The sequence below is a fragment of the Mus caroli genome, unplaced genomic scaffold (genome assembly GCF_978045245.1).
Source record: "Mus caroli unplaced genomic scaffold, Mus_caroli_1 scaffold_2, whole genome shotgun sequence".
NCBI lineage: Eukaryota > Metazoa > Chordata > Mammalia > Rodentia > Muridae > Mus > Mus caroli.
The window spans coordinates 48,998,985-49,023,388 of record NW_028227257.1 but is presented as its reverse complement, the minus strand read 5'-3'; the positions used below and the strand labels follow the sequence as shown (position 1 = coordinate 49,023,388).

Genomic DNA, 24,404 nt, shown 5'->3' with positions numbered 1-24,404 from the left:
TGCACAAAGATTGTCCCAGGTTTGTTACTAGCATTGGTGCTGGGAATTAAATCTAGAGCATCATACATACCAAGAACGTATTCTATAACAGCTAAATATACAGACAGAAAGTTCAACTCTTTTTTTTTTTTTTTTTTTGGTTTTTCGAGACAGGGTTTCTCTTTATAGCTCTGGCTGTCCTGGAGCTCACTTTGTAGACCAGGCTGGCCTCGAACTCAGAAATCCGCCTGCCTCTGCCTCCCAAGTGCTGGGATTAAAGGCGTGCGCCACCACGCCCGGCTAAAGTTCAACTCTTAATTGCGAATTTTCCTGTGGCGTTTATGCTTTTTTTTGAGTTCTTTTGTTGTACCAACCTTGTAGAGATCTTTCCTTTTTTCACATTCCAATTGTCCACTTGTAATGCAATTCTATGAATTCTTTGTTTTGATGTCCGTAGTTAGTCATGATAAAGTATCTTATAAAAAGATAAACAGTTGTCTCAGTTCCATTTATAGATTAGTGTGCTTTTTGTCTTCATTGTTCTGTAATAGACCCTAGACATCAAATTTGTCTTACTTGTTCTTAGCCATTTTGACTTTTTAAAAAAAATTTTTAATTAGGTATTTTCTTCATTTACATTTCAAATGCTGTCCCAAAAGTCCCCCATAGCCCCCCCCCCCCAACTCCCCTACCCACCCACTCCTATTTCTTGGCCCTGGTGTTCCCCTCTACTGTGGCATATAAAGTTTGCGAGACCAAGGGGCCTCTCTTTCCAGTGATGGCCGACTAGGCTATCTTCTGCTACATATGCAGCTAGAGACACAAGCTCTGGGGGTACAGGTTAGTTCATATTGTTGTTCCACCTATAGGGTTGCAGACCCCTTTAACTCCTTGGGTACTTTGTCTAGCTCCTCCATTGGGGGCCCTGTGATCCATCCAATAGCTGACTGTGAGCATCCACTTCTGTATTTGCCAGGCACCGGCATAGTCTCACAAGAGACAGCTATATCAGGGTCCTTTCAGCAAAATCTTGCTGGCATATGCAATGGTGTCTGCGTTTGGAGGCTGATTATGGGATGGATCCCCGAGTGCGGCAGTCTCTAGATGGTCCATCCTTTCGTTTCAGCTCCAAAATTTGACCATTTTGACTTTTAATTTCAATAACTGATGCTGAGATTAGGCTGGGAAAATTTGTTATCTTTGTTTAAGATTTATTATTATTATTATTGACAGAGTTTCTCTGTATAGCCCTGGCTGTCCTGGAACTTGGTCCTTAGACCAGAGTGACCTCAAACTCAGAGATCTGCTTACCTCTGCTTTCCAAGTGCTGGGATTAAAGGTGTGTGCCACCATTGCCGGGCAGGTTTTATTATTTTTAATTGTGTGTGAGTATTTGCATATACATGCAGATGACCATGGAGGCCAGAGGCAAGTAAGGGGTCTGGAGTTACAGCAGTCAGTTGTGAATCACCGTGTGTGGTTGCTCTGGCTTTGATGCTCTCTTAGCCATTGAGCCATCTTTCCAGACACACACACACACACTCACTCACTCACTCACTCTCTCTCTCTCTCTCTCTCTTTAAAAAAAAGATGGATAAAAACTCTTTTACAAGGATATTTTGTGTGTTCATTTATTTAGGCCTCATGTGTTTCAGTAAATAAATAAATAAATATCCCTCTCCCCCCCCAAAATCGTATTACATTTGTTAAGTGTACCTCTGGGTATGTAGTTTTGCTGTCTTTACTATAATTGGTGAGTGTAGAATGTAGGGTTTGAACTTTATTTTTTATTTAATTTTTATTATTTTTAGCTGAATTCTTGTTGTGTTGTCTAGAATGATTTTCCAGTTCTTGAATTACAGTCTTCCTACATCAGTCTTTCCATTATCTGGGACTGCAGGCTGTGGGGTATTATGTGTGTGCGCGTATGTGAGGATGTATACATGAGGGCATGCCCGTGTGGTGGTGTATGTCTGGAGGTCAGAGGGCAGCTGTCCAGAGTTGCCTTTTCTCCTGCCACCGTGTGGGGCTTGGGATTGATTGTCAGGCTTGGAGGGAAGGGTTTTTACCAAGTCACCTAGCCGGCCCCCAATTACTTATTTTTGAAACAGAATCGCATTATGTAGCTCATATATGTGTGCTTGTATGTATGTTTGGATGTATGAGTGTGTGTATGCTTGTATGTGAGTATGAGTCCCTGTGTACATGCATGGAGGCCAGAAGAGGAGAGGGCTCCCGGTATCCTCTGTCACTCTGCCTCTTCCTTTGAAGCAGGATCTGCTTTCTGCCTCCTTTGGAGCTGAGGCTGCAGATGCTTGTGGGCATGCCTGGCTTGTTATGTGGGGCTGGGATCAGAACTTTGGTCCTCATGATTATGAATCAAGTACTCTTACCTGCTGAGCCGTCCCTCTAGCTACTTCTTTATTATTGTTGTTCATCAAGTATGCTTTGGCTTTTATTGTCTCATGGTGTTTTCATGTAGATTTTAGAGACATCTTGGCCACTTGAGGTTAGGACAGTAGACCTAACCTCTCTTCAGCTTGAAGAGAGTTGGGAGCTTTAGAATGTCTTCCAAATGTGACCACACCTCCTCCCCTCAGTGTTGAAGGTGGAACCCAGGGCCTGTACGTGCTTGGCAGCCTTTCTGAGATTGAACTACATTTTCAGCCCCAACTTTTTTTTATTTAGAACCTAATTTGTCTCAATAAGATTTTACAGTTTTCTGTGCTGAGGTGTTATATATCTCCGAGCTTTTGTCATTTTTTTTTTGGTGTGATTGTAAATCATGTCATTTAATTTTTAATTTTCTTCTTAAATTTTAAAATCGTGTGTGTGTGTGTGTATGTGTGTCTGTGTGTGTGTGTGTGTGTGTGTATAGTGGGTGGGTAGAAATTGGAGACCAATTTTCTGTTTTTTACCATGTGGGGCCTGAGGATTGCACTCAGGTTTTTTAATTTGGTAGCAAGTGCCTGTTGAGCCTAAATTTCATTTTCAGTTTTGAATTGTTGCCGGTAGTAGTAAATTCCACTGGTCTTTTCTTTCTCTTTCTTCCTCCCTTTTGTAGTCACCCAGGACCACAGTATTTACCCTGTGGGGCGAGGATGGATTTATTCATTTATTTTTAAATAAAAACCTGGTCTCATATAGGCCATGTTATCCTAAGTGCTGGGATTACAGATTCAAACCAGCACACTGGCCTGGGAAAGTTGTTCTAGACTGATGTCAGAATGTGATAAGGCATGGGGATTTATGGTCAGTATTGTTGCAGTGTGGGCCTCTCAGTCTGGGGATCTAGGGCAGAGATGGAAAGGTGAAACAAGTTGGAGCTGAGCTTTGATGAACTTTGTATGCAGTGCTAACTCACACGGAAGTTCCCAGGCAGTTTTGGCAGGGTTAGGTTGGTCTTCGAGGAAGATGACTTGTGCCTCTGAACTGACTGGGTTAGGAAGTTGGACTGAGCCATTAGTTAAGAGGCTTTTGCTGGGGAATAGGTGAGGGTGGGGAGAATTTAAGTTAGCAGCTGGCACACAGAGGGCAGGGGAGAGATAAAGCTGAAGTCGTTTGTAGGTGAGATAATGGGACTCAGTGAGGTACAGGATGAATCTGTAGGTTTGAGAACTCAGGGTGGATGATGACACAATGGCTCTAAACCCTAGAACTGAGGAGCCTAAGCAAGGCCCCGAGGAAGGCATCTTCAGGGAAAGAAAAGGGAGGGTTGGAGAGATGGCTCAGAGGTTAAGAGCACTGACTGCTCTTCCAAAGGTTCTGAGTTCAATTCCCAGCAACCACATGGTGGCTCACAACCATCTGTAATAAGATCTGACGCCCTCTTCTGGTGTGTCTGAAGACAGCTACAGTGTACTTACATATAATAAATAAATAAATCTTTTAAAAAAAAGAAAGAAAGACAACGGAAAGAAAAGGGAAAAGGAGGCGTTCGGGGACTTGAGTTTTGGATTTGGATCTGCATTTTGGAATAGGAAATATGAGTCTGAAACATGGAACCTAGTGTGGAGTTAAGGCTTAAACACTAAATATAAGAAGAAGTGGATGAAGCCATAGAGGGAATGGGGCTTACCTATAGGGGCTTCAAGGAATCCCCATCTTGGGCCGCTGCAAGGAGAGAGTAAATGATTTCAGGGGAGGAACTTTACAGTTTCGCTTTCTACTCTCTTGAGGTAGATGATTTTTTTTTTTTTTAAAATTGAGAGAGCTATATAACCTTGTGGTATTATAATTTTGGATGCATATAGCAGAAAGTCTTAGACACTAAAGCACAGGTTACATATTTGCAACGTTATGTCACTTGTAGTACTTGAGTACTATAACTTAGGTTTTACTGCTGGTTTTTATTGATTATCACATGCTTTATCTGTTGCATTTTAGACCCATTAGCCTGCCTGAGTAACATATTCATGATGAACCTTTGTTGTTGTATTTTTATTGTAAAGAATTATATCAAGGGCCAGTGAAATGGCTTGGTGGATAATAAACTGCTTGCCATGTAAGCCTGATGACCTGAGGAGTTCCATATCTGGAATCCATGGTGGATGGAGAGAACTGTTTGTTCCCCAAAGTTTTCTAGACCCCTGAGCACATGCTTGAGTGCACGCATGCACACACATGTGATAATACATATGTTGAGGTTCAGTCTGTTGCTATGGATTGTAATGCTAAATACTGGCCCCCAAGATCTGGTTGCCTCAGGGTTACAAGATTATATACAATCTTGATAACAAGATTATCAAGTTATTTCTGATTGGTCAGTAAATATACATATTCATGCTTACAGCTTGTAGCTTGGCAGAAGAGAGGTAGGCAGAGCTTCAGTTCCCAGGCTTGGGGTCTGAGGCAGAGACCACAAGGAAGAAAGAGAAGGTGAAGAGAGGAGAAAACTCCATAGGGAAACTGAATCATGAAGGCCATGAGGGCTGGCCAGTTGGAGTAAGAGTGACCTAGGTGGAACATGGCTTTATAACTCGGAGCTATTGACAGGGAAGTAGGTAGGCAAAGCAGGCATAGAGGGTTGATATCTGCCCAGCTCTAGTGCTTTAAAGGCTTATAAATATAAAAGTTTTGTGTCTTTTATGTGGGAACTAAATGATCCAAGGTGGGGAAGAAACCCTCCTATTAATCTTAATATTTACCATAATACACATATATTTACTAATGATAAATAAGGTAAATTTTATAAAGAATTATTTTTAAAAACTAAATTAAAGGCAAGAATGTATATATCAATGGTAGGACATGGAGTTAGCATTCATAAGATTTTGGGTTCAATCACCATCACCACTTCCAAAGCTGAAACTTGGGGATGTGGAAATAATTTTAGTATTAGTGCCAAGTTCAGCCACGTAGGTGTCACTCTGTAGGGGCCATCCATTTTGTGTTTCGAGTCAGGGTCTGTCACTAGGAGCCAGGGCTTGCTGGTTAGGTTAGGCTGGCTGGTTGTCTAGCCCCAGAACCCTCCTGTCTCTGCCTCCCCAGCAGTGGGACTCCAGTGAGCACTGTTGTGCTGACTACTATTATGTCAGTGTCACACAAGCTTCAGTCGTTTTAGAAGTGGCACTCTCAGCTGAGAAAATGCTCCACCTGGTTGGCCTGTCTATAAGTTTTGGAGCATTTTCTTAACTAGTGATTGATATGGGAGGGCTCAGCCCATTGTGGGTGGTGTCATCCCTGGGCAGGTGGTCCTGAGGTACATAAAAAGCAGGCTGGAGAGCAAGTCTAAAAGCTGCACCCCTCCATGGCCTCTGCACCAGCTCCTGCTTTCAAGTTCCGGCCTTTACGTTCATACCCTGATTTCCCTGGGTGATGGGCTATAAACTAAACTAAAATAAACCCTTTCCTCCCCAAGTTGATTTTCGTCATGATGTTCATCACAGTTGTTTTCCTTTGGAAGATTTGACAGTGCTATTTTGGGGAGGATTGTGCAAGGAACTATGGGCTAGAAAAGCTGTTTAATGCTTAGAGCTTAGTGAGCTGTTATGTGGGAAGGTGGAGTAGAAGAATGTTGAGAACAACACAGATGTTTGAGACTGGCCCATAGAGTTTCAGAAAGAAGTTTGAGTGTCACTTTAAGATGTTATCAGGGCTATTTGATATTTTGAAATTAGCAACCATAGAAGTGGAACCTCTGCTTTATTGGACAATTGATACTGGTTAGCTGGGGCAAATCAGCTTTAATTAAGAAGAGACCTGCAGCACTGAGGCAGAATGTTCGGAAAGGGTTTCTACAGCACACGGATGCTATAGTCCAGATAGAAGGCTATACCTCTTGCTGGCAGCCAAACTTGGTAATCTTTTAAGAGTCTTCCAGTTCGTACTGGTTTTGAAGTCATGAAGGGGTCATGGAAAGCAGCTGAGGTTTTGCACAGTGAATGTGCAACACCAGTTGATGTTGAAGCCCCAAGATTGAAAGAGTCATGGAAAGAAGTTAAGGTTTGTTATCATGTGGTAGGCCAGTTCCAAAAGAGAGCCCAGGAGAGGTCATGGTGAAGGTGCAGCCTAGATGCCAGTACCGTGAGACGACCACCAAAGACAGCAACAGGTATGAATGGAGCCTGCCTGAGACTGGTAGACACGTGTGCTGGGCAAGGCCTTTGGAGCCAAGATGATTGTGATTGGCAGAGGCTGGCACTGAGCTTTACACTGTGGACTTTGGTTCTGCTTTGATCTGGTTGTGACTGTGCCTGGCTCTTTCCTCTTGGAATAAGAAAGTATGTTGCTTATTTTTTTAATTTGCAGGAGTCCACAGCTAAAAAAAATTAAAGACTTCGGAGTTCCAGAGAGACTTTAGAGTGTCAAGACAGATTTTGGACATTTTAGAGACTTGGAATATTTTATATCTTTAATTATATGCACTAAACTCTGTTATACCCTATTTTATAAAAATTATACCACTAGATTTAACATCAATCTGTTAATAGTAGATGATTTCAGTATCCTGCTTTCTGTAATAGATAGGTCAATCTGAATAAAATACACATGAGAATTAATTGACATCACACATCAAATGGACTTAACAGAGGTCTACATAATATTCCACCAGAACACCAAAGAACACAGTTCTGAGAACACACAGAGCTTTTCTAAAGCAGGCCACACCTTGAGACACAAAACCAGTCTTTACAAGTTCAAGAAGATTGCAGTCACTCCAGTCATTCTGACCACAATGCAGTAAAACTTAAAACACACAGCAGTCATATCTCTGGTAAATAGAGAAACTCCTTGTATTTGAGAATAAGTAACTCATTACTGAATGATGAATGGGTCAAAGAAGAAATCAAGAAAGAAATATATAGTTCTAAGTGCCAACATTTTTTAAAAAATCAGAAAAGGCACTAATTGATGGCTTAATGTGGCACCTCGGAAATTAGGAAAAATGAAAACAAGCTAAATCTAGACCCAGTTGGTGGCAAGAAATAATACTCAGAACAGAAATAAATGAAATATAAACAAAACAAAACAAAAAAGACAAAAAAACCAATGATTCTGAGAATTGGTTCTTTGAGAAGATATGGCCAACAGACCTTTGGCTCAACTAGCCAAAATAAAGAGAGAGGACCCAAATGAACAGGAAAACATTACAATAGATACCAGAAATGTTAAGAATTTTAGAGGTAGCCGGGAAGTGATGGTGCACACCTTTAATCCCAGTACTTGGGAGGCAGAGGCAGGTGGATTTCTGAGTTCGAGGCCAGCCTGGTCTACAGAGTGAGTTCCAGGCCAGCCAGGACTACACAGAGAAACCCTGTCTCGAAAAACCAGAAAAACAAACAAAAAACAAAAACAAAAACGAGTTTTAGAGGTAATACTTTAAAAACCTCTAACACATTAAAATTGGAGAACCTTAAAGAAGTGAATGGATTTCTAGATTCAGCCAAAATTAAACCAAAAATTAGCCAACAACCTGAACAGACCTGCTATACAAATGAGGAGATTGGCATAGTAATAAAGAAATCTACCAGATAAAAGAAAGTTCAGGGCTAGATGGAGTCCCAGAAGAATTTTTCCAGACATTCAGAGAAGTTCTACAGTCAATCTTCTGAAACTATTAAAAAAAAAGAAAGAAAGAAAAAACAAAACAAAACAGAAGGAGCATCCCCCAAACTCTTCCTGTAAAGCCATTTAAAATGGAGAGAGAAGAGACAGGCCCCAGTGGTATCCCCAAAAGAGACCTGGACATGGGTAGCTGGTTAATCATTATTCCTGAACCTGCTGGTGAGGTGTTTTGAGGAAATCAGAAATAGTGGTGAGAATGAAGAAGCTTTCCCTTCACCCATGAAAGGTGAATTTAATTTTACTTCTACAATTGAGGGTGCCATCTGCTGACTTAGACATCAGAACTGCAGATTCTCTGCCCTTCAGGTTCTGGGATCGGCTCTAGTGTTCCAACTTGGGATGTTTCTGACAGGCAGTCCCTGCTCAAGAGCTTCCCCTCTGCCAAAGCTCAACTGTCTCCTTTACCCAGTTCTGCTTGTTTCTTATCACACCTTCCTCTTGTGGTGTTACAACCAACCTGGACCCCAAACTCTTGACTTAGCAAATGCTTCCCAAAAGCTAGCGCTGGGGCTGGGGCTCAGGAGATGGCTCAATCAGTGACGTGCTTGTTGTGTAACTGTGGCTTGCTGAGTTTAGACCCAGAACCAACAGAAAGCTGGGTGTGAAGGTGCACACCCGTAAGCAGTGCTGGAGAGAGGATGTAAAGATAGGTGGGCACAGGGCACACTGGCCACGGGAGCTCTTAAGCAAAGATTGCCTGGGAAGGGATCCATGTTGGATTGAAATGCTTGGACCTTTAAACCTTCAAAAATTTGGGCTGTCCTGGAAAAGGCATGGTGTGGCAGTACGGTCCCTGAAGGACAAAATAATGACCACGTGTACTGCTATCACTGACAGCACCCTTCCTTGAGCAGGGAATTAGCATGTCTTACTGTCTTCCTTAAGAATGAGAAAATATTTCCTAGATGTCATTCACAGACTTGTCTCACATCTAAGTATTAGATTACATGCTATGACAAAGATTAGCAATTATTCTTTATAGCGATTACCAACTTTTCTAGGATAGAGAATTCTGAGCTTTGAGGTATCTGTTACACATTTTGAATACTTGCTAAATGTCTCCGCCCTCCTCTCTGTGTAGATAGACACTTGTTACTTCTGGCAGGTGAGTGCCTGTGGGGTTTTCATGTGTGACTCAGGAGAGGGCGTGCTTAGTCTCCTTCCCGCCTTGTGCTGGTTGGGATGGGTCTGCTTCACCACAGGAGCCTGAGGAACCATGGTGACTTCTGGGGATGACAGAAGAAGGCTACAGAGCATCGGGCTACTGATAATTTATGCGATTGCCTTACATGATTTTGTTAGGTATATTAGAACTTAACCTTAAGTGAGTGTGTATTTCTGCTTATTGGGACACAAGGGACACCAGGAAACAGGGTTGTTTAAACTAACAACAGTAGTAGATGTGGACAGGGTCCATAGAGATCTATATTATGCAAGTGCAATAGAAGAGAAAGAAAGAAGATTGAGGAAATTGGGAGATCAGATTTTTATCATGGTCGGTACAAGAAATCTTAAGTAAGTAAATGGGCTAGAAATGTGTGGCTGTTGATTAGTGAAAAGATGTCATGGTTCAGTAGATTGGTAGTCTCTGTGGGAAGACGACTCACTGAAAGGGAGGAAATAGCCTGGAAGAGATAAAGAGACAGTGATCAGCTAGGAAGTTTAAAATTTAAATTTTGTTGGAAGTACAGTTAGAAATCCTAGCAGAGGCCAGATGAGTGTATGGTTAAGGTGTGGCGAAGGAAAGGATGGTTAATGGTGAGGGTAAGGAATGGAGACGCTATTAGGCAGGGTGACACCAACCTGTAATGTCAGCATTGGCGAGATAGAAGTAGGCGTTTAAGGCCATTCTCTGCTACTTAGCAAGTTGAGGCCAATCTGGACCACATGAGACCTTTTCTCAAAAATAAATCTTAAACAAAAGAGGCTGGGGTTTTGGATAGATCCTCCAAGATGTTAATGTAAATAAATGGAAGACCAAGGGTGGCTTGTTAATATCCTCAGTGTCTGAAGAAGGGCTATGTAGTGTTGGATGCTGACTCTGAAGTAAGTGCTCATTACTGACAGATAGTGCATCTTAGAGCCCGGCAGATGGGATGGAAGTGAGGAAGCAAGTAGCACCTTTATTGTATATTATGTTCTAAGTAGTCAGAGATGCTTGACACAAAACAAAGTAAGTTGAGAAAATGTAGCTTCTAGAAAGTACAGACATGGAAAGGTGTCCTTTCTATAAAAGAGGTATTAAACATTAAGCTGAAAAAAAAGTTAGGAAGTTGCAAAATTATGCAAATCCAGGCACTCCACTGAGTTAGAAATCTAGGCTCTGATGTATACTGCTATGGTAAGGTAGCAAGTGGCCTTTGAGTTCAGGAGTCTGGATGGGTCTTCTGGTTTTGTGGAGCACCACAGACTGCTGTCTTCTGCGCTGCAATTCCACCTGTATTTCCTTGGAACTACTTAGCTTTACAGCTAGGCGTTAAAAAAAACTTTATAAAGTATTTATGGTTTTAAGTTATTTATTTGTTTTATTTTATTTTTTGAGACATAGTCTCACTCTATACCCTAGGCTGGCTGGAACTGCCTAGGTAGCTCAGGCTGGTGATTCTCTTGCCATAGCTTTCTAAAATTTCAGATTGCAGGCATGAGCCAGACCACTCCTGACTTTTGTAGCCATTTTTCTCACATGAAATGTAACTTTGCTTTCATAACTAAAATGATTTAGTTGTTTTGTTATTGTTTAATCCCTTTTGCTTTGAATGTATCCTTTTGTGTGGGTGGCAGATATATAACCACAGGCTTTTCCACAGGCACCCTACCCTAGGTCCAGAAATGACTCTGAGACTTCTTATATATGAATGAATGCCTAGGCCAATATGATTTCCACAGCTTCATAGCTCAGTTATCCCATTTAAACTAGTCTAAGTCATGCCATGAGGTTATACACCTCTCCTTCAGTTTCAGGCGACTGTCTTCCTCAGTTGTGTAATGTCCTATCCTCTGTTGCCGCTCCCCAATCCCCATCCTTGCGTCATAGTCCGTCTGTCCTTGTCTCCCCCAATTTACTTGCACAACGGACTCTACTCTAGAAATCCTCTGTGCTGGAACTTCCACCTCCATTCTTCCTGTCTAAGCTAATAGACCAACAGCATTTTACAGACAGGTGATGCTTCCAGACATTGCACAAGAGAGTCTCCCTACACAGATACTTATTTCATCCAGTGTGAATGTAACTGTCTAGTCATGTTCTCCTAGTTGTAGTACGTGTTGTTGTATCAGTCTGATTAATTTCTTTGTCTTTACAACCAAGAAAGATAATACTGTAAGAAATTTTGACTAACATTTTTTCTTTATTTAAATTACAGACTAACTGGCTCTTCTGGATTTGTAACAGATGGACCTGGGAATTATAAATATAAGACGAAGTGCACATGGCTCATTGAAGGACAGTAAGTTATAATGGCTGACTTTATTTTAATTTATTATAAGAGCTCAGTATAGCACAAAGTACTTCCATGTGTGTTATTGCTATTTCTTGAGACAGGACCTTTCTGGCTGAGTAACTCAGGCTGACCTTGAATTTTGATATGCTACCTCTGCTTCCCAAGTGCTAGGATGGTAGGTGTGGACCACCATGCCCTGCTGCTAAAATACCTTTCATTGATGCTTTTCATTTGGATAGTGTTCTTGCTTTTTAAAATTTACTTTTTGGGGGACCAGAGAGATGGCTCAGTGGGTAAAGTGCTTGCTGAACAAGTCTGGTTATGTGAGTTAACCCCTGGCTCCCACAGTGGAAGAGTGACTCCTGAAAGTCGTCCTCTGACTTCCACGCTCGTGCATGCACACACACACAAATAATAAAATAAAAAATTAAAAGGAAATTTTCTTTTTTGGGTGGTAGGGATTGAACCTATGATTTCACTAAGCAAGTGCTCTATTGTTAAATAATCCCTTTAATTTGTGGGGTTTTTTTAGGTTCCAAGTTGACTTAATGTTATAAATGAAAGATACATACCAGAAAATTGCATATTTCTAATAGTTTAAAAAACTTAGTTAAAATCTTTTTAATAGTTTGCTTAAATCTTTATATAATAATGCTATTGTATCATTTTTTCTAAATATTGATTTTTATTATCAGCAAAACAGTAAATGAGCCATCAGAATAACCACTGTAGCCTGTTTCCCTGGCCCTCTGTCCTTCCATCTGTCTATCTTCTCTTTTTTCTCCTTCTTTGTGTCTGTCATTTAAGGCAAAGCATTTTAGTCTCTGAACAAAACTTTGAAATTTCCAAGTAACTCTTGTTCAACCCAAGAAATATTATTTACTAACTCATGTAGAAGCAACAATTATAACCCACTACATGTTAGCAGAAAAGCCTATTTGTTTTTACTGAGATGGGACACACTAGTGAGCACTACCTGGCATGGCGTTCACTGTGTAGACCAGGCTGGCTTCGTGTCTTGACAGCCCTCCTATGTCTGTCTCTCACCTCTGAGTGCTGGGATTATAGACATTGCTAACGCACCCATTGGGGGGTTGGGGTACTGGGATCAGCCCAGAGTTGCATGGATGCTAGGCAAGCACTTCACCAACTTAGCTATATCCCTGGTCATAAAGGTCATAAGGAAAAAATCCTTATATTTAAAGAAATTTTAAGAATTATATTGTTTAAGATTTCACAGATCTCTTTGCTATCTGGCAATCTTTTTTGATATTTTGTTTTGTTTTTTAAAATATGTGGTATGTAAGCAAGCTTAAATATGAATGGGACAGTGCCAGATGAGAGTAAAAAGTTAAATATTTGGGAGAAAAATTGGTAGGTTTATCTATTATGGAAAATTTCAGAGATTTTTGTCCAGATGCTTAGCATAGTAAATTTGAAAATGGAGCTGGAAGGTCTGAGGTAGTCATCTAAGGTGGCAGTTGTAGAGCATGTTGGAGTGTGGAGTCAGAGGAGGTTACTGAGGTCGTCATCTAAGGTGGCAGTTGTAGAGCATGTTGGAGTGTGGAGTCAGAGGAGGTTACTGAGGTCGTCATCTAAGGTGGCAGTTGTAGAGCATGTCGGAGTGTGGAGTCAGAGGAGGCTACTGATACACTTGTCGAAATTACCCAGGCTTCATGGGAGGTGATGAGGGGGCCATTACTGTGACTCTGGGCAGGGCTTGTTAGTTTCCTTTGGATTTAGTCTAAGTCAGAGTTGATACATAGTTTCCTGAGGACCTGGTTTTTTGGTACAGTGCTGTGAAAAGGCAGAGAAGCAGGTAAATTTAGAAAATGTGTGTTTTAAAGTGATGTGTTATGAAATCTTACATAAGATGAGTAAGGAAAGAAGTGGGGACACTGAGGGCTCCTGTTTCTGAATGTTAAAAGCAAGGCCAGAAACATTCTTTGAAGGCCCCTGAAGTTAGAGCCCGTGTCTCCTTTGTTTCCCAGGACATTTTTGATATTCCCTTACACATAGCAAATACCAACTAGATCTCTGACAAATGCAGGAAAGCTGTTTATATATATTTATATTGTATATTTTCTCCTTATAAATTCTTTAAAAGTCTGTTTTAGTAGTTCATGTTATGATTATTATAAATTACTTAATTATTTTTCTAGGCCAAATAGAATAATGAGACTTCGCTTCAACCATTTTGCTACAGAATGTAGCTGGGACCATTTATATGTTTATGATGGGGACTCAATCTACGCACCTCTGATTGCTGCCTTTAGGTAAGCCCTGCCACATCTCATCTCTGGATGTAAGTGTGTCTCCAGGATGGAGTCCGTGCTGCATTTACTTTATTATGCAGTAACACTCATCTCATGGAATAAGGATTGGTTCTGTTCTGGTGAGCTACGGTTCACTTGGTTGTTATGTATGGGTCATTTTCCTTGTATACTAGTATGTAGCCAAGGTTAGTCTTGACCTTCTGGTTCTCCTGCCTCCACCTTCCAAGTGCTAGGAGCACAGGCTTGTGCCACTGTGCCTGACTCATTTCACATTCTTGAACTGTGAAGTTTTGATAACACTATTAAATTTACCTGTTATTTGTGATGGTGGTAAAGTTTGCATTAAAAAGTTTTTGACTATATTGATAATATTTCTGTGACAAGTTTAAATCAGAAACCATACCTTTCTTGTTGTTGTTGTATTTCACTCCATTGGACCTTAGGAATAACTTTTGAATAGTCTATAGTTCTCTCACTTTGTGTATATGTGTATTAGGGATAGGAGGAGCTTTCTGGAAAACTATTTATAAATTGGACAATGGCTACCTGTTGAGAATGAGGCACTTGCTAGTTTTGTTTTGTAAATCCCTCCCCAATGCATTTGTATTAGTAATTTAATAAAATAATGCAATTTTGTCAGTTATATGGGTTGCACTGAATTTTTACTATTTTATTTTAAGAAAAATTTTTGTGTGTCTACAGTGTATATGAGTGTATGATATGTGTGTGTGTGCATGTGTGTGTGTACTTCTGTGCAGGTACTCACATGCCATGGTGTGCACGTAAGGATGGAGTGCAGCCTCACATGTTGATCATTATATTCCACCTTGTTAGAGATAGGTTCTCTTTGTTGTTTGCTGCGGCCTGTTCCCTGGAGCTGGAGCTAAGGAGTCTCAGCCAGCTGGCATAGGTACTGGGAACCAAGAGCAGCAAGACCTCTTTTTTTTTTTTTTTTTTTTTTGGTTTTTCAAGACAGGGTTTCTCTGTATAGCCCTAGCTGTCCTGGAACTCACTCTGTAGACCAGGCTGGCCTCGAACTCAGAAATCCGCCTGCCTCTGCCTCCCGAGTGCTGGGATTAAAGGCAGCGCCACCATGTCCGACGCAAGACCTCTTCTTAATTGCTGAGGTCTCTCTCCATCCCCATCTCCAGACTTCTTTCCTTCAAACGTTTTACTTCCTTCAAGTAATTGTGTGTGTGTGTGTGTAGTCCTGGATGCCTGGAACACACTATATAGACTAGGTTGGTCTTGAACTGACAGTGATCCACCCACTTCTGCTTCCCAAGAGCTAGAATTAAAGACGTTCATCAATCACCATGCCTAGCAACTTAAATTTTCTGAAAGTTTATTGTTACTTTGTATGTGGGGAAGGGAGAATGGAGGGGTTGGCACATGTGTGCCCGAGTGGAGGTTAGAGGACAGTTTCGTGGAGTCTGTTTTCTAATTCCACCTTTACAGGGCTTCCAAGGATTGGACTTGGTTTCTAGGCAAATGGCTTTGACCTGCTGAGGTATCTCACTGGCCCCTTATTTCTTTACTGTAGAAAGAAATCAACATTTTTCTGTTCTTTTCTTGGTGGTAGTCTGCTGGAATGCCACATAGTGAGGGAGGGACTACTTAGTACGCAAAGAGGCAAAGGACAAATTAGAAGACTAGTTCTCCACCCATTGCTCCTATAGCTCTCCAACAATTATTTTAACTGAGAACTTAAGAGTTTCACTTAATGGAGCCAAAGAGCAGGCTCTGCTAAGCGTTTAAAATGGCATTTGCCATGTGTTAAGCATGTATATATATATATATTATTTGAAATATACCTTGCATTATGGGAGGAGGCACCTCAAACTATAACGGAAGCACAAAAACTAAGTATGATATTATTATGATACTACTTTTTAGGAATTTATCTATTTAACTGCATTTGTTAATCAGAATTCATAGAGACCCTTTTATGTGACTGGCCTTTGAATTAGCTAGCCATAGCCATTGTAAGAATATGACCAAGCAGTTGTACTTAGAGTTTACTTAGACTGTGTATTTGATAAATAGGCATAAAAATTTCAGTATGTAGAGAATGTTGGTTAATTGAGAGCACGAACTAATACACTGGTTAGGTATTAAAATTACCTACTGTTGGGCATGGTAACACACACCTTTAGTCCCAGCTCTTTGGAGGCAGGGGCATTCAGGTCTCTCTGAGTTTGAGGCCAGTCAAGTTCCCATGAGTTTCAGGCCAGGCAGAGCTACATAGACAAAATACAGAAATGAAAAACAAAAATAAAAACTTTAACTTATAACATATTTAAGTATTAATTTCATAAAATTATAGTGAGATAATATAAAAGATCCACCCCAAAACCTTTAAGTACTTACAATGCCAAGCACATTCTCTATCTAGAACTAAGGTGATAATGTCTATTACTTTAAAATTTTGTGGGGTGGGTTTGTAGTAATGTTTCAGCTGTTAAGAGCCTTTGTTGTTATTGCAGAGGAGTACCCTGATTCAATTCCTAGTACCCACATGGTAGCTTACAACTCTCCATAGCTCCATTTCTAGGGGCTCTGATGCCTTCTGACCTTCACAGGCACCAGGCAAACACAGTGCAGACATTCATGTAAGCAAAAACACTCATGCACATAAAATAAAATAAACACATCTTTTAAAAAGTGTTGTGGTGCTCAGGGTCCAGTCTGGAGCTTTGTGCATGCTGGGCAGGCATTTTACTACTGAGTTACATTGCTAGCTGAAAATTGTTGTATTTAAAAATCAGAGCACCAGAGCCGGGCGTGGTGGCACACACCTTTAATCCCAGCACTTGGGAGGCAGAGGCAGGCCAATTTCTGAGTTCGAGGCCAGCCTGGTCTACAGAGTGAGTTCCAGGACAGCCAGGGCTACACAGAGAAACCCTGTCTCGAAAAACAAACAAACAACAACAACAAAAATCAGAGCACCACCTCCCTACTGTCTTAGGTTGTGTGGTTTTCTCAGCATTGCCATTGTACGGCATGTTGGTGATGTGCTGAGCATCCAGAATAGAAACAGCCTAGCAATAGATAGTTCATCTAAGGTGCATGGACGAATAAAAGGAAAACCAAAAAGGATTCATAAGATAATCTACTTTCAGTGTAAATCCTGCCTGAGTTACTGAATAGATCATTCAAGTGCTCTAAACTTAAACTGTGTGTGGTCGCACGTACTTTTAACCCTAGCAGCATGAGAGGCTGAAGCAAGAGGATTGCTAAGAGTTCAAGGGCAGCTGGGGTTATAGACTAGACTTTAGCATCTAAAACATAGGACAAAGGTACTGTGTTAGTTTAATCTGCATTCTAGCTGGCTTTGCTGCAAGCTGTAGCTTAATTTGCTTCCAGACTATTTCACATTTGTCTTTTATATATTGAAATTCTAAATAAAAACAGTTTAACAACGTTCTATTACTAGATAAATGTGAGAACCTCTGGTTTATATCTTTAATATCCTTCTAGCTCACTACCTTTTCTAGCTCCATAATTTTATGGAACATTCAACATATACCAAGGATTTTATGGAGGACCTGATGGCAGGTGTGGTCATGGTGACTGACCAGGGCACATTCTTCAGAAGAATAGTATTCTTAAGCTAGTATTCAGACCTATAACGTCAGCATTAAAGAGCCTAATGTGGGAAGTTTGTAAGTTTAGGTTCAGCCTGGGTTACATATTGAGATTCTAGTTTTGAAAATACACTAAATAGCCAAATACTGCTAAATAGCCAAACACTGTTCTTTTTAAAATTACTATTTTTAAAAAGATTTATTTATTTTATTTATATGATTTATTTTATTTACACTATAGCTGTCTTCGGACATACCAGAATGGGATATTGGATCCCCATTACAAATGGTTGTGAGCCACCATATGGTTGCTGGATATTGAACTAAGGACCTCTGGAAGAACAGTCAGTGCTCTTAACCCCTGAGCCATCTCTCCAGCCCTAAAATGACTATTTTTTAAAAAATTGGTTTGTATGGGTGTTTGGTATATATGTGTTATACCATTACATGCTTGGTGCTTGGTGTCTGAAGGCTAGAAGAAGATGTTGGATATCATCAAACTGGAGTTACAATTGGTATGAGCCTCTGTATAGGTGCTGGGTTATTGAAACCAGGTCTTCAGGAAGAAAGCAGCTAGTGCTCTTAAGTGCTTGCTTGCTTGCTTATTTATTTATTTATTTATTTATTTATAAGAAACTCAATACTTATGAGACATTTGTTAGCACCTAATTGAAAACTATTCAGGTCAGTCTTCTTTTACATTGTGGACCCTTCTTTACCAGGCAAAGTGTAGACAGTGCTCAATCCTCACCAAGGTCTGATCCTTGACCTTTGAGAATCTTTCTTCCTTCCTACATATTCTGACCCTTGAGGAGCTTATAGTCTAGGGAGGAGCGAGATACACTGATTTGGGGATGACTAGGTATGATGGTTAATCTTATGTAGCTTGACTGGATTGAGAGACACCTAGAGTTCAAGATGGTATACCTTGGTATATCTGTAACGTTGCTAGCTAGGCTGGGGGACTAGATCAGTTACTCCTCTGTTGATGTAATAAAATACTGGCATCAAATCAAATTGTAGAAGAAAGGACTTATTTGGGCTTACAGTTCCACCAGAATAGGAGTCCATGATGATGGAGCAGAGATAGCAGGGGTAGATGGTGGAAGTAGTAACTAAGAGCTCATAGCTTGAACTGCAAGTAGGAGGCAGAGAGGACATATTGGAGATGATGGCAGGAGGCTTTTGAACCCTTGACCCTAGTGATGCTCCTTTTCCACCAAGGCCACACCTCCTAATTCCTCCCAAATAGCCACCAAGGGAGGGCCAAGTATTCAAATACACAAGACTTAGGGGGCACATCTCACTCAAAACACAGGAACTCACCTTTAGTACAGGCTGTGTTTTCATAGGCTTGGGGACAGGATTCTGTCTGTATGCTACTGACTGCTGTGAGCTGAGGAACTTCCCTGCTATACAATATCTCCCTTGGATGATGGGCTGGAATTTCTGAAACCAAAATACATCCTTTTTTCCCCCATAAATTTAATTGTTTATATTTTGAAGCAGAATCTCATGTAGCCTAGGCTGGACTTAAATTCAAGAATCCAGTGATTGCCTTGAATCCACCTCCCCAAGTGCCTCCTTGCCTATTGGCCTGTAAGTTGTTTTTATCAGATGTTTTACCATTAAGTGTTGACTAATATACTAGCAAATTTACATAGTACAGTTGGTAAAGTCAGGTTGTGCCTCATATATATTCAGGGATTCCATGTTAGCCTGAGACAGTTATGCTGAGTTTCATATTTATGAAGAAAATACATAGTTCTATAATTTTTCAAAATGAACCCGGTAGGACCTGCCTGTATCCCCAGCACTTGGATGGGGAAGGAGAGAATAGCTGAACAGATAGATTCCTAGAGTCCATTGGCTAGCCAGCCTAACTGAGGAAGGTATCTCAATCCTCTGAATGAAGGAATGAATGAACGAACAAGCAAATGAACGAATGAACGAAGGAAGCTAAAGAGATGGCTCAGTGATTAAAAGTACTGGCTGCCCTTCCAGAGAACCCAGGATTGAGTCCCAGTACCCATAATGGCGCCTCACAATCACCTGTAACTCTAGTCCCAGGAGATTCAATACCCTCTTCTGGCCTCTACGGGCACAAACATACACATACATGCAGGCAAAACACCTATACATATCAAATGAAACAATAAAGAAAATATAAAGTAGACAGTGATAGAAGAAAGACACCCAACTTCTACACACATGAGCATGGGTACCTACACTAGCAAGTATATACAGTACACCAAAAACCCCCCCAAATTCCAAATGTTGATGGTCTTTAATGTCTACCCTGTGACCTATGGATCTTATATAACTGGGACACAACATAGAATCATCATAGACTTATTTAAAATGTTATGAAATTTGTGTGTGAGATTGATGATAACATTATATCACAGTGTTCAGAGGTTGATCATACTTTCTAGTCTGTGCTTAGAATGTGAAGTGGTGAGCAGCCTAGGGTAGGCAGTTGAAGAACTGCCTGCAGCTTAGACTACATTTTCATATATTGGTTTCCTTAGGGACAGGGATAGGGACATGAGTGGTGACTCACAGTATCTCCTCTTCCTCACATGTCTTGCATGCTGAGCTAGATAGACTATGTTTGTGTTTACTCCATATTATTGACATAATTAATGCGAGTTAATGTGTTTTCATTCTGGGAGAAATCTATATATGCCAAAGCTGTCACAGTTTGATTTTAAGGTAAATAGAAGCAACTGCCCAAACGTCTTTGACAGTGAAGAAGCTGTCCTACCTTGTCCAGCCTCTGTAGTTGTAGTTGGCAAACTTATCCATCCTGCATATTTAAATGCCCTCTGTAAGAAGATTGTTAGCACCTTCTAGCAGCACACTGCTGTAAACACTTCTCATGTTCTGCTGGTTGGTCCTTGCTGTGCTGCTGTGAGCTAGTCTGGATTTCTCTCATTGTCCCTATGAAGAAATCAAAACTTGGAAATGTCAGTGACTTTCCAGGATATGTGGAAGGACAGACTCTCTGGTCTACTTTTTCCTCAGATCTTTGCTAGACTAGGAGAGTACCACAAGTGGTTAAAAATCCTCAATCCTTTCCTGTGATCATTTGCATGGAACATACCTGTTTCTAGGTGGCCTTGCTCTTTCTTCCCCCACACCCGTCTAAGTGTGTGTGTGTCTGTCTGTCTGTCTGTCTCTGCTTTTATATGTTTCTCATGTTTTTTGTTTGTATTCTTTTGTTAACTGAATACATAGTAGAAAATGTGTTGGTGTTCTGTAAGCCCTAGAGTACTGTCAGAATCTTAGAGTTCCTATGTTCTCTCTTCATACTAAGACAGTTGGCTCAGTTTAATTCCTTCTGCACAGGCATGGAGATCTGAGTTTAAATCTCCAGGACTCAAGTAAAAATCCAGGTGTGGTTTGTGAGCCTGTGATTACAGTGCTGAAGAGGCGGAGACAAGCGAGGTCCTGGAACTTGCTGACCAGTCCGGTCTAACCAATCAGTGAGCTCAGGTTCAGTGAAAGATCCTACCCCCCAAAATGAGGTGGGCTGTGTTGCGGCTCATGCATATAACCAGCACTCAAGAGGCTCTCTGAGAATTCAAGGCCAGCCTGGTTTGCATAGTGAGTTCCAGTCCAGCCAGTACTACTTAGTGAAACTCTTATCTCTAGAAGACAAAGGAGGGGAGTGTGAAGACACCTGATAGTGACGTCTGCAGGCACACTCACATAATGTACCCTATACACTTTGGTGCGAATAACATGCACATACAGGTGCTCACATACACGCAAATTAAATGAAAAATCCCATCCTCTTCTCATCGGCACTCTCTGTTTTATGTTCTCTTGTAGTCACTTTTATGTGCATGTACCTACGCTTACATAGATGTACAGGTACACTGGGCCAGTTTTTTCTATGTGCCTCCCTACTCTACCTATTGTCTTCACGAAGCTCTTAGTCTTGCAGACCTACAGATTTGTAATGACTAATTTAATCAACTCCCACAAATAAGCAATTAGGTGACTTTAAGTCAGTTGTCATCTGAATAGTGCTGTAGTAGTGTTCTTTGTTTTTCCGCGTATATACGGGGAAGTATTTCTTATACAAAGAGAATTGCTAGGTCGTAGCTTTTAAGATGGTCATAACCCAGAAGTAGGAATTTACCTGGTGTAATCGTCCAAAAAATTAGGGGACTAGGGATTGAGTGAGTGAAAGAGAGAGAGAGTAGTAGCTGATAAGATGTTTATTTATTGAGTGAAGTTGTATGTGTGGAGCAAATCACATGGGCTTTTCTATTGACTAAATGTGATTGGTGGTAGTAGTTGTAGTGAATTGATAATGGCAAAAAAAAAAAAAAAATAGGAGTGACTAAACATGAAAATGATTTACCTTGGGAGTACATCATGTATTAAATGAGCGGGACCAACATAATATTCCTTACTGTTGGTAAAGAGAGGTGGGGTAGACACTTCCATTCTATAATGAGGTTTCAAGTTACACACACGGACAAACTTACATGGAACTCACTATGTAGACCATGCTGGTCTTGAACTCAGAGATCCATCTGGGTCTGTCTTCCCATTACTGGGACTAAAGACATGTGCCACCATTTCCAGCCTTCAAGTTAGTATATATCTTTTGTAAAACAAGGTTGTATGGTTTTGTAGATCAAATGTCTTAAAAATGGTACTTATTCTTTTTTTTTTTTTTTCTGAGACAGGGTGACAGGGTTTCTCTGTGTAGCCCTGGCTATCCTGGAACTCACGCTGTAGACCAGGCTGGCATTGAACTCAGAAATTTGCCTGCCTCTGCCTCCCAAGTGCTGGGACTAAAGGTGTGCGCCACCACTGCCCCGCTGGTAGTCACTTACTCAATAAATCTTTACACATGAATTTACTGGCATCCAAAACTTCAAATATTACCTACTAGGTTCTTACTGAGATTCTAGGGCGAGCCTTTGGAGCCTTCAGTGACAGTGCTTATTGTGTATTATAAACATAAAATGTGTGTTACCAGCTTAACAACAAAAATACGTCTGAAAGCTAATAGTATAAGGATTATAAATTCAGTAAACTTTTCTATTTTTACTTACATAAGACATCTATTAAAATATATTAAAAAGATAATATATGATACATATTACAAAAATATGTAAAGCATTTTCTTTCAACAGTATATATTTGACAATTGTCAATTCATAAAGTTTGTTAATAATGTAATTGTAGAGACTTGAGGGTATTATAAAAAGTTTATAGCAAAAACAAAAAACCAAAAATTCAATCAAAGTCATAGATTTCAAATCCTTTTAGATGTTGGGCATAGTAGCACATGCCTATAACCCAGGAGGTAGAGGCAGGTGGGTCTGTGAATTTGAGGCCAGCTAGAGTCACATTTACACTGTGTGTTGGAACAGGAGCAGCAGATCAAATGGTAACATATAGACGGATTCTGTTGAAATTGCTGTAATCTGGTCTGTGTTTACATTTCAGTGGCCTCATTGTTCCTGAAAGAGATGGCAATGAGACGGCTCCTGAGGTCACTGTCACTTCAGGTTATGCACTGCTGCATTTTTTCAGTGATGCTGCTTATAATCTGACTGGATTTAATATCACTTACAAGTAAGATATTTAGATTTAATATTTGTGATACTACTCAAATGACTTAATAACACTAATATATTGGAGAGGGGGCTTCTAGCTAGTCAGGCTCCTTGCTAAATTTTAACATGGATTTTCTTATTTAAAGTTCTTTTAAGTATTCAGTGAGAGGTAGGCCCCGGTTTTTTTGTTTTTGTTTTCTTTTCATAATTGAAGAAACAGGAGCTAAAAGGTTAAACAAATATCAGCCCCAGTGGTTGGGACCATAGTTCTTGGTCTTTCTAGACCTTGTCACTGAGGATCTCCTAGAAGAGAGTGACATTCTTCCGCTGCTGGGAGAAAATGTCAGGAGTTTTGCTAAGTGAAGTTAACAAAGACTAGTAGTGTCTCAGTAATAATCATCAGTAGGAGAAATCTATATTTTTAAACTATTGTAGTAGTCCACTAATGCACCCCTTTAAAAAGTCTGAAGTATGTCATTTCAAATTGTAGCAAAACTGTTATCTTAAGTCATGAGACACTTAAATTCATACATGAAGTTAACTGCTCTTCTCCATCTAAGCTGATAAAAGTTACTAAAGACCTTTAACTACATCACTGGAAAATAATCTTAAATTCTGTTAATTCTCAGAATCTTTACAGAGAAATATATACCATAAATGTTGGCAGTTCATTGGATCCCTCTCCTTCCTCCACTTCCTAGCATGAACTTGCCACTTTTGTAGAACTCTTTACTAATGAGCTACCAGAAAGAGTAGGATCCTGGTTGCCAGCCTTGAGCTAAGTCTAAGTGGTTTTGCACAAATGTCTATTGTTTTGTCATTTCTCTAACTTTGCGAGTTATTTATTCTTCCTTCTTCATATGTGAATGCAGCAAGATTGATTTGATTTCATTACTTGAGCCTGGGGCTCTAGCTACACAGAGCTCTGTGAGCACACTTGGGCTAACTGGTAAGTCCTGTGGTCACACTTGCAAATGAACTGAACTTAAACTGTAGGAGGAAGCTCTGCATTAGTTACAATGTTGCTTAGTTGAAATTGTTGACTTAGTTTTCTCCTGTCTTTGTAGTTTTGACATGTGTCCGAATAATTGCTCAGGCCGAGGAGAATGTAAGAGCAGTAACAGCAGCAGCACTGTTGAGTGTGAATGTTCTGAAAACTGGAAAGGGGAGTCGTGTGACATTCCTCACTGTACAGACAACTGTGGCTTTCCTCACCGAGGCATCTGTAATGCAAGTGATACCAGAGGGTGCTCCTGCTTCCCTCACTGGCAGGGTAGGAGCTGCCTTCAAAGTCCTTTCCCTCACAGAAAGTTCTGAGTTAGTGAACTGTAAGGGAGTTTATTTTAACAGTCGTACGCCTTATGTTAATCATGTACCAGGTAGCATTTAAGCGTTCATCTCCCTTTATTCAGATTCTTTGAAATTTACATATATGTGGTTGTTATCGATGTGTTTTGAATTGTGGAAAGG

The 24,404-nt window shown here is 40.5% G+C and overlaps 1 protein-coding gene across 2 annotated transcripts in view; it reads left to right on the top strand.

The window, feature by feature from the left end:
- The window catches only part of Atrn (attractin), a 121,621-nt gene that overhangs the window by 15,794 nt on the left and 81,423 nt on the right, over positions 1–24,404 (top strand). For both annotated transcript variants that reach the window (XM_085834097.1, XM_021156919.2), the window contains exons 2-5: positions 11,409–11,492; positions 13,649–13,762; positions 22,825–22,953; positions 24,002–24,207. In XM_085834097.1, the coding sequence (XP_085690223.1) occupies positions 11,409–11,492; positions 13,649–13,762; positions 22,825–22,953; positions 24,002–24,207 (533 nt within the window). The remainder of the gene's footprint in view (positions 1–11,408; positions 11,493–13,648; positions 13,763–22,824; positions 22,954–24,001; positions 24,208–24,404) is intronic.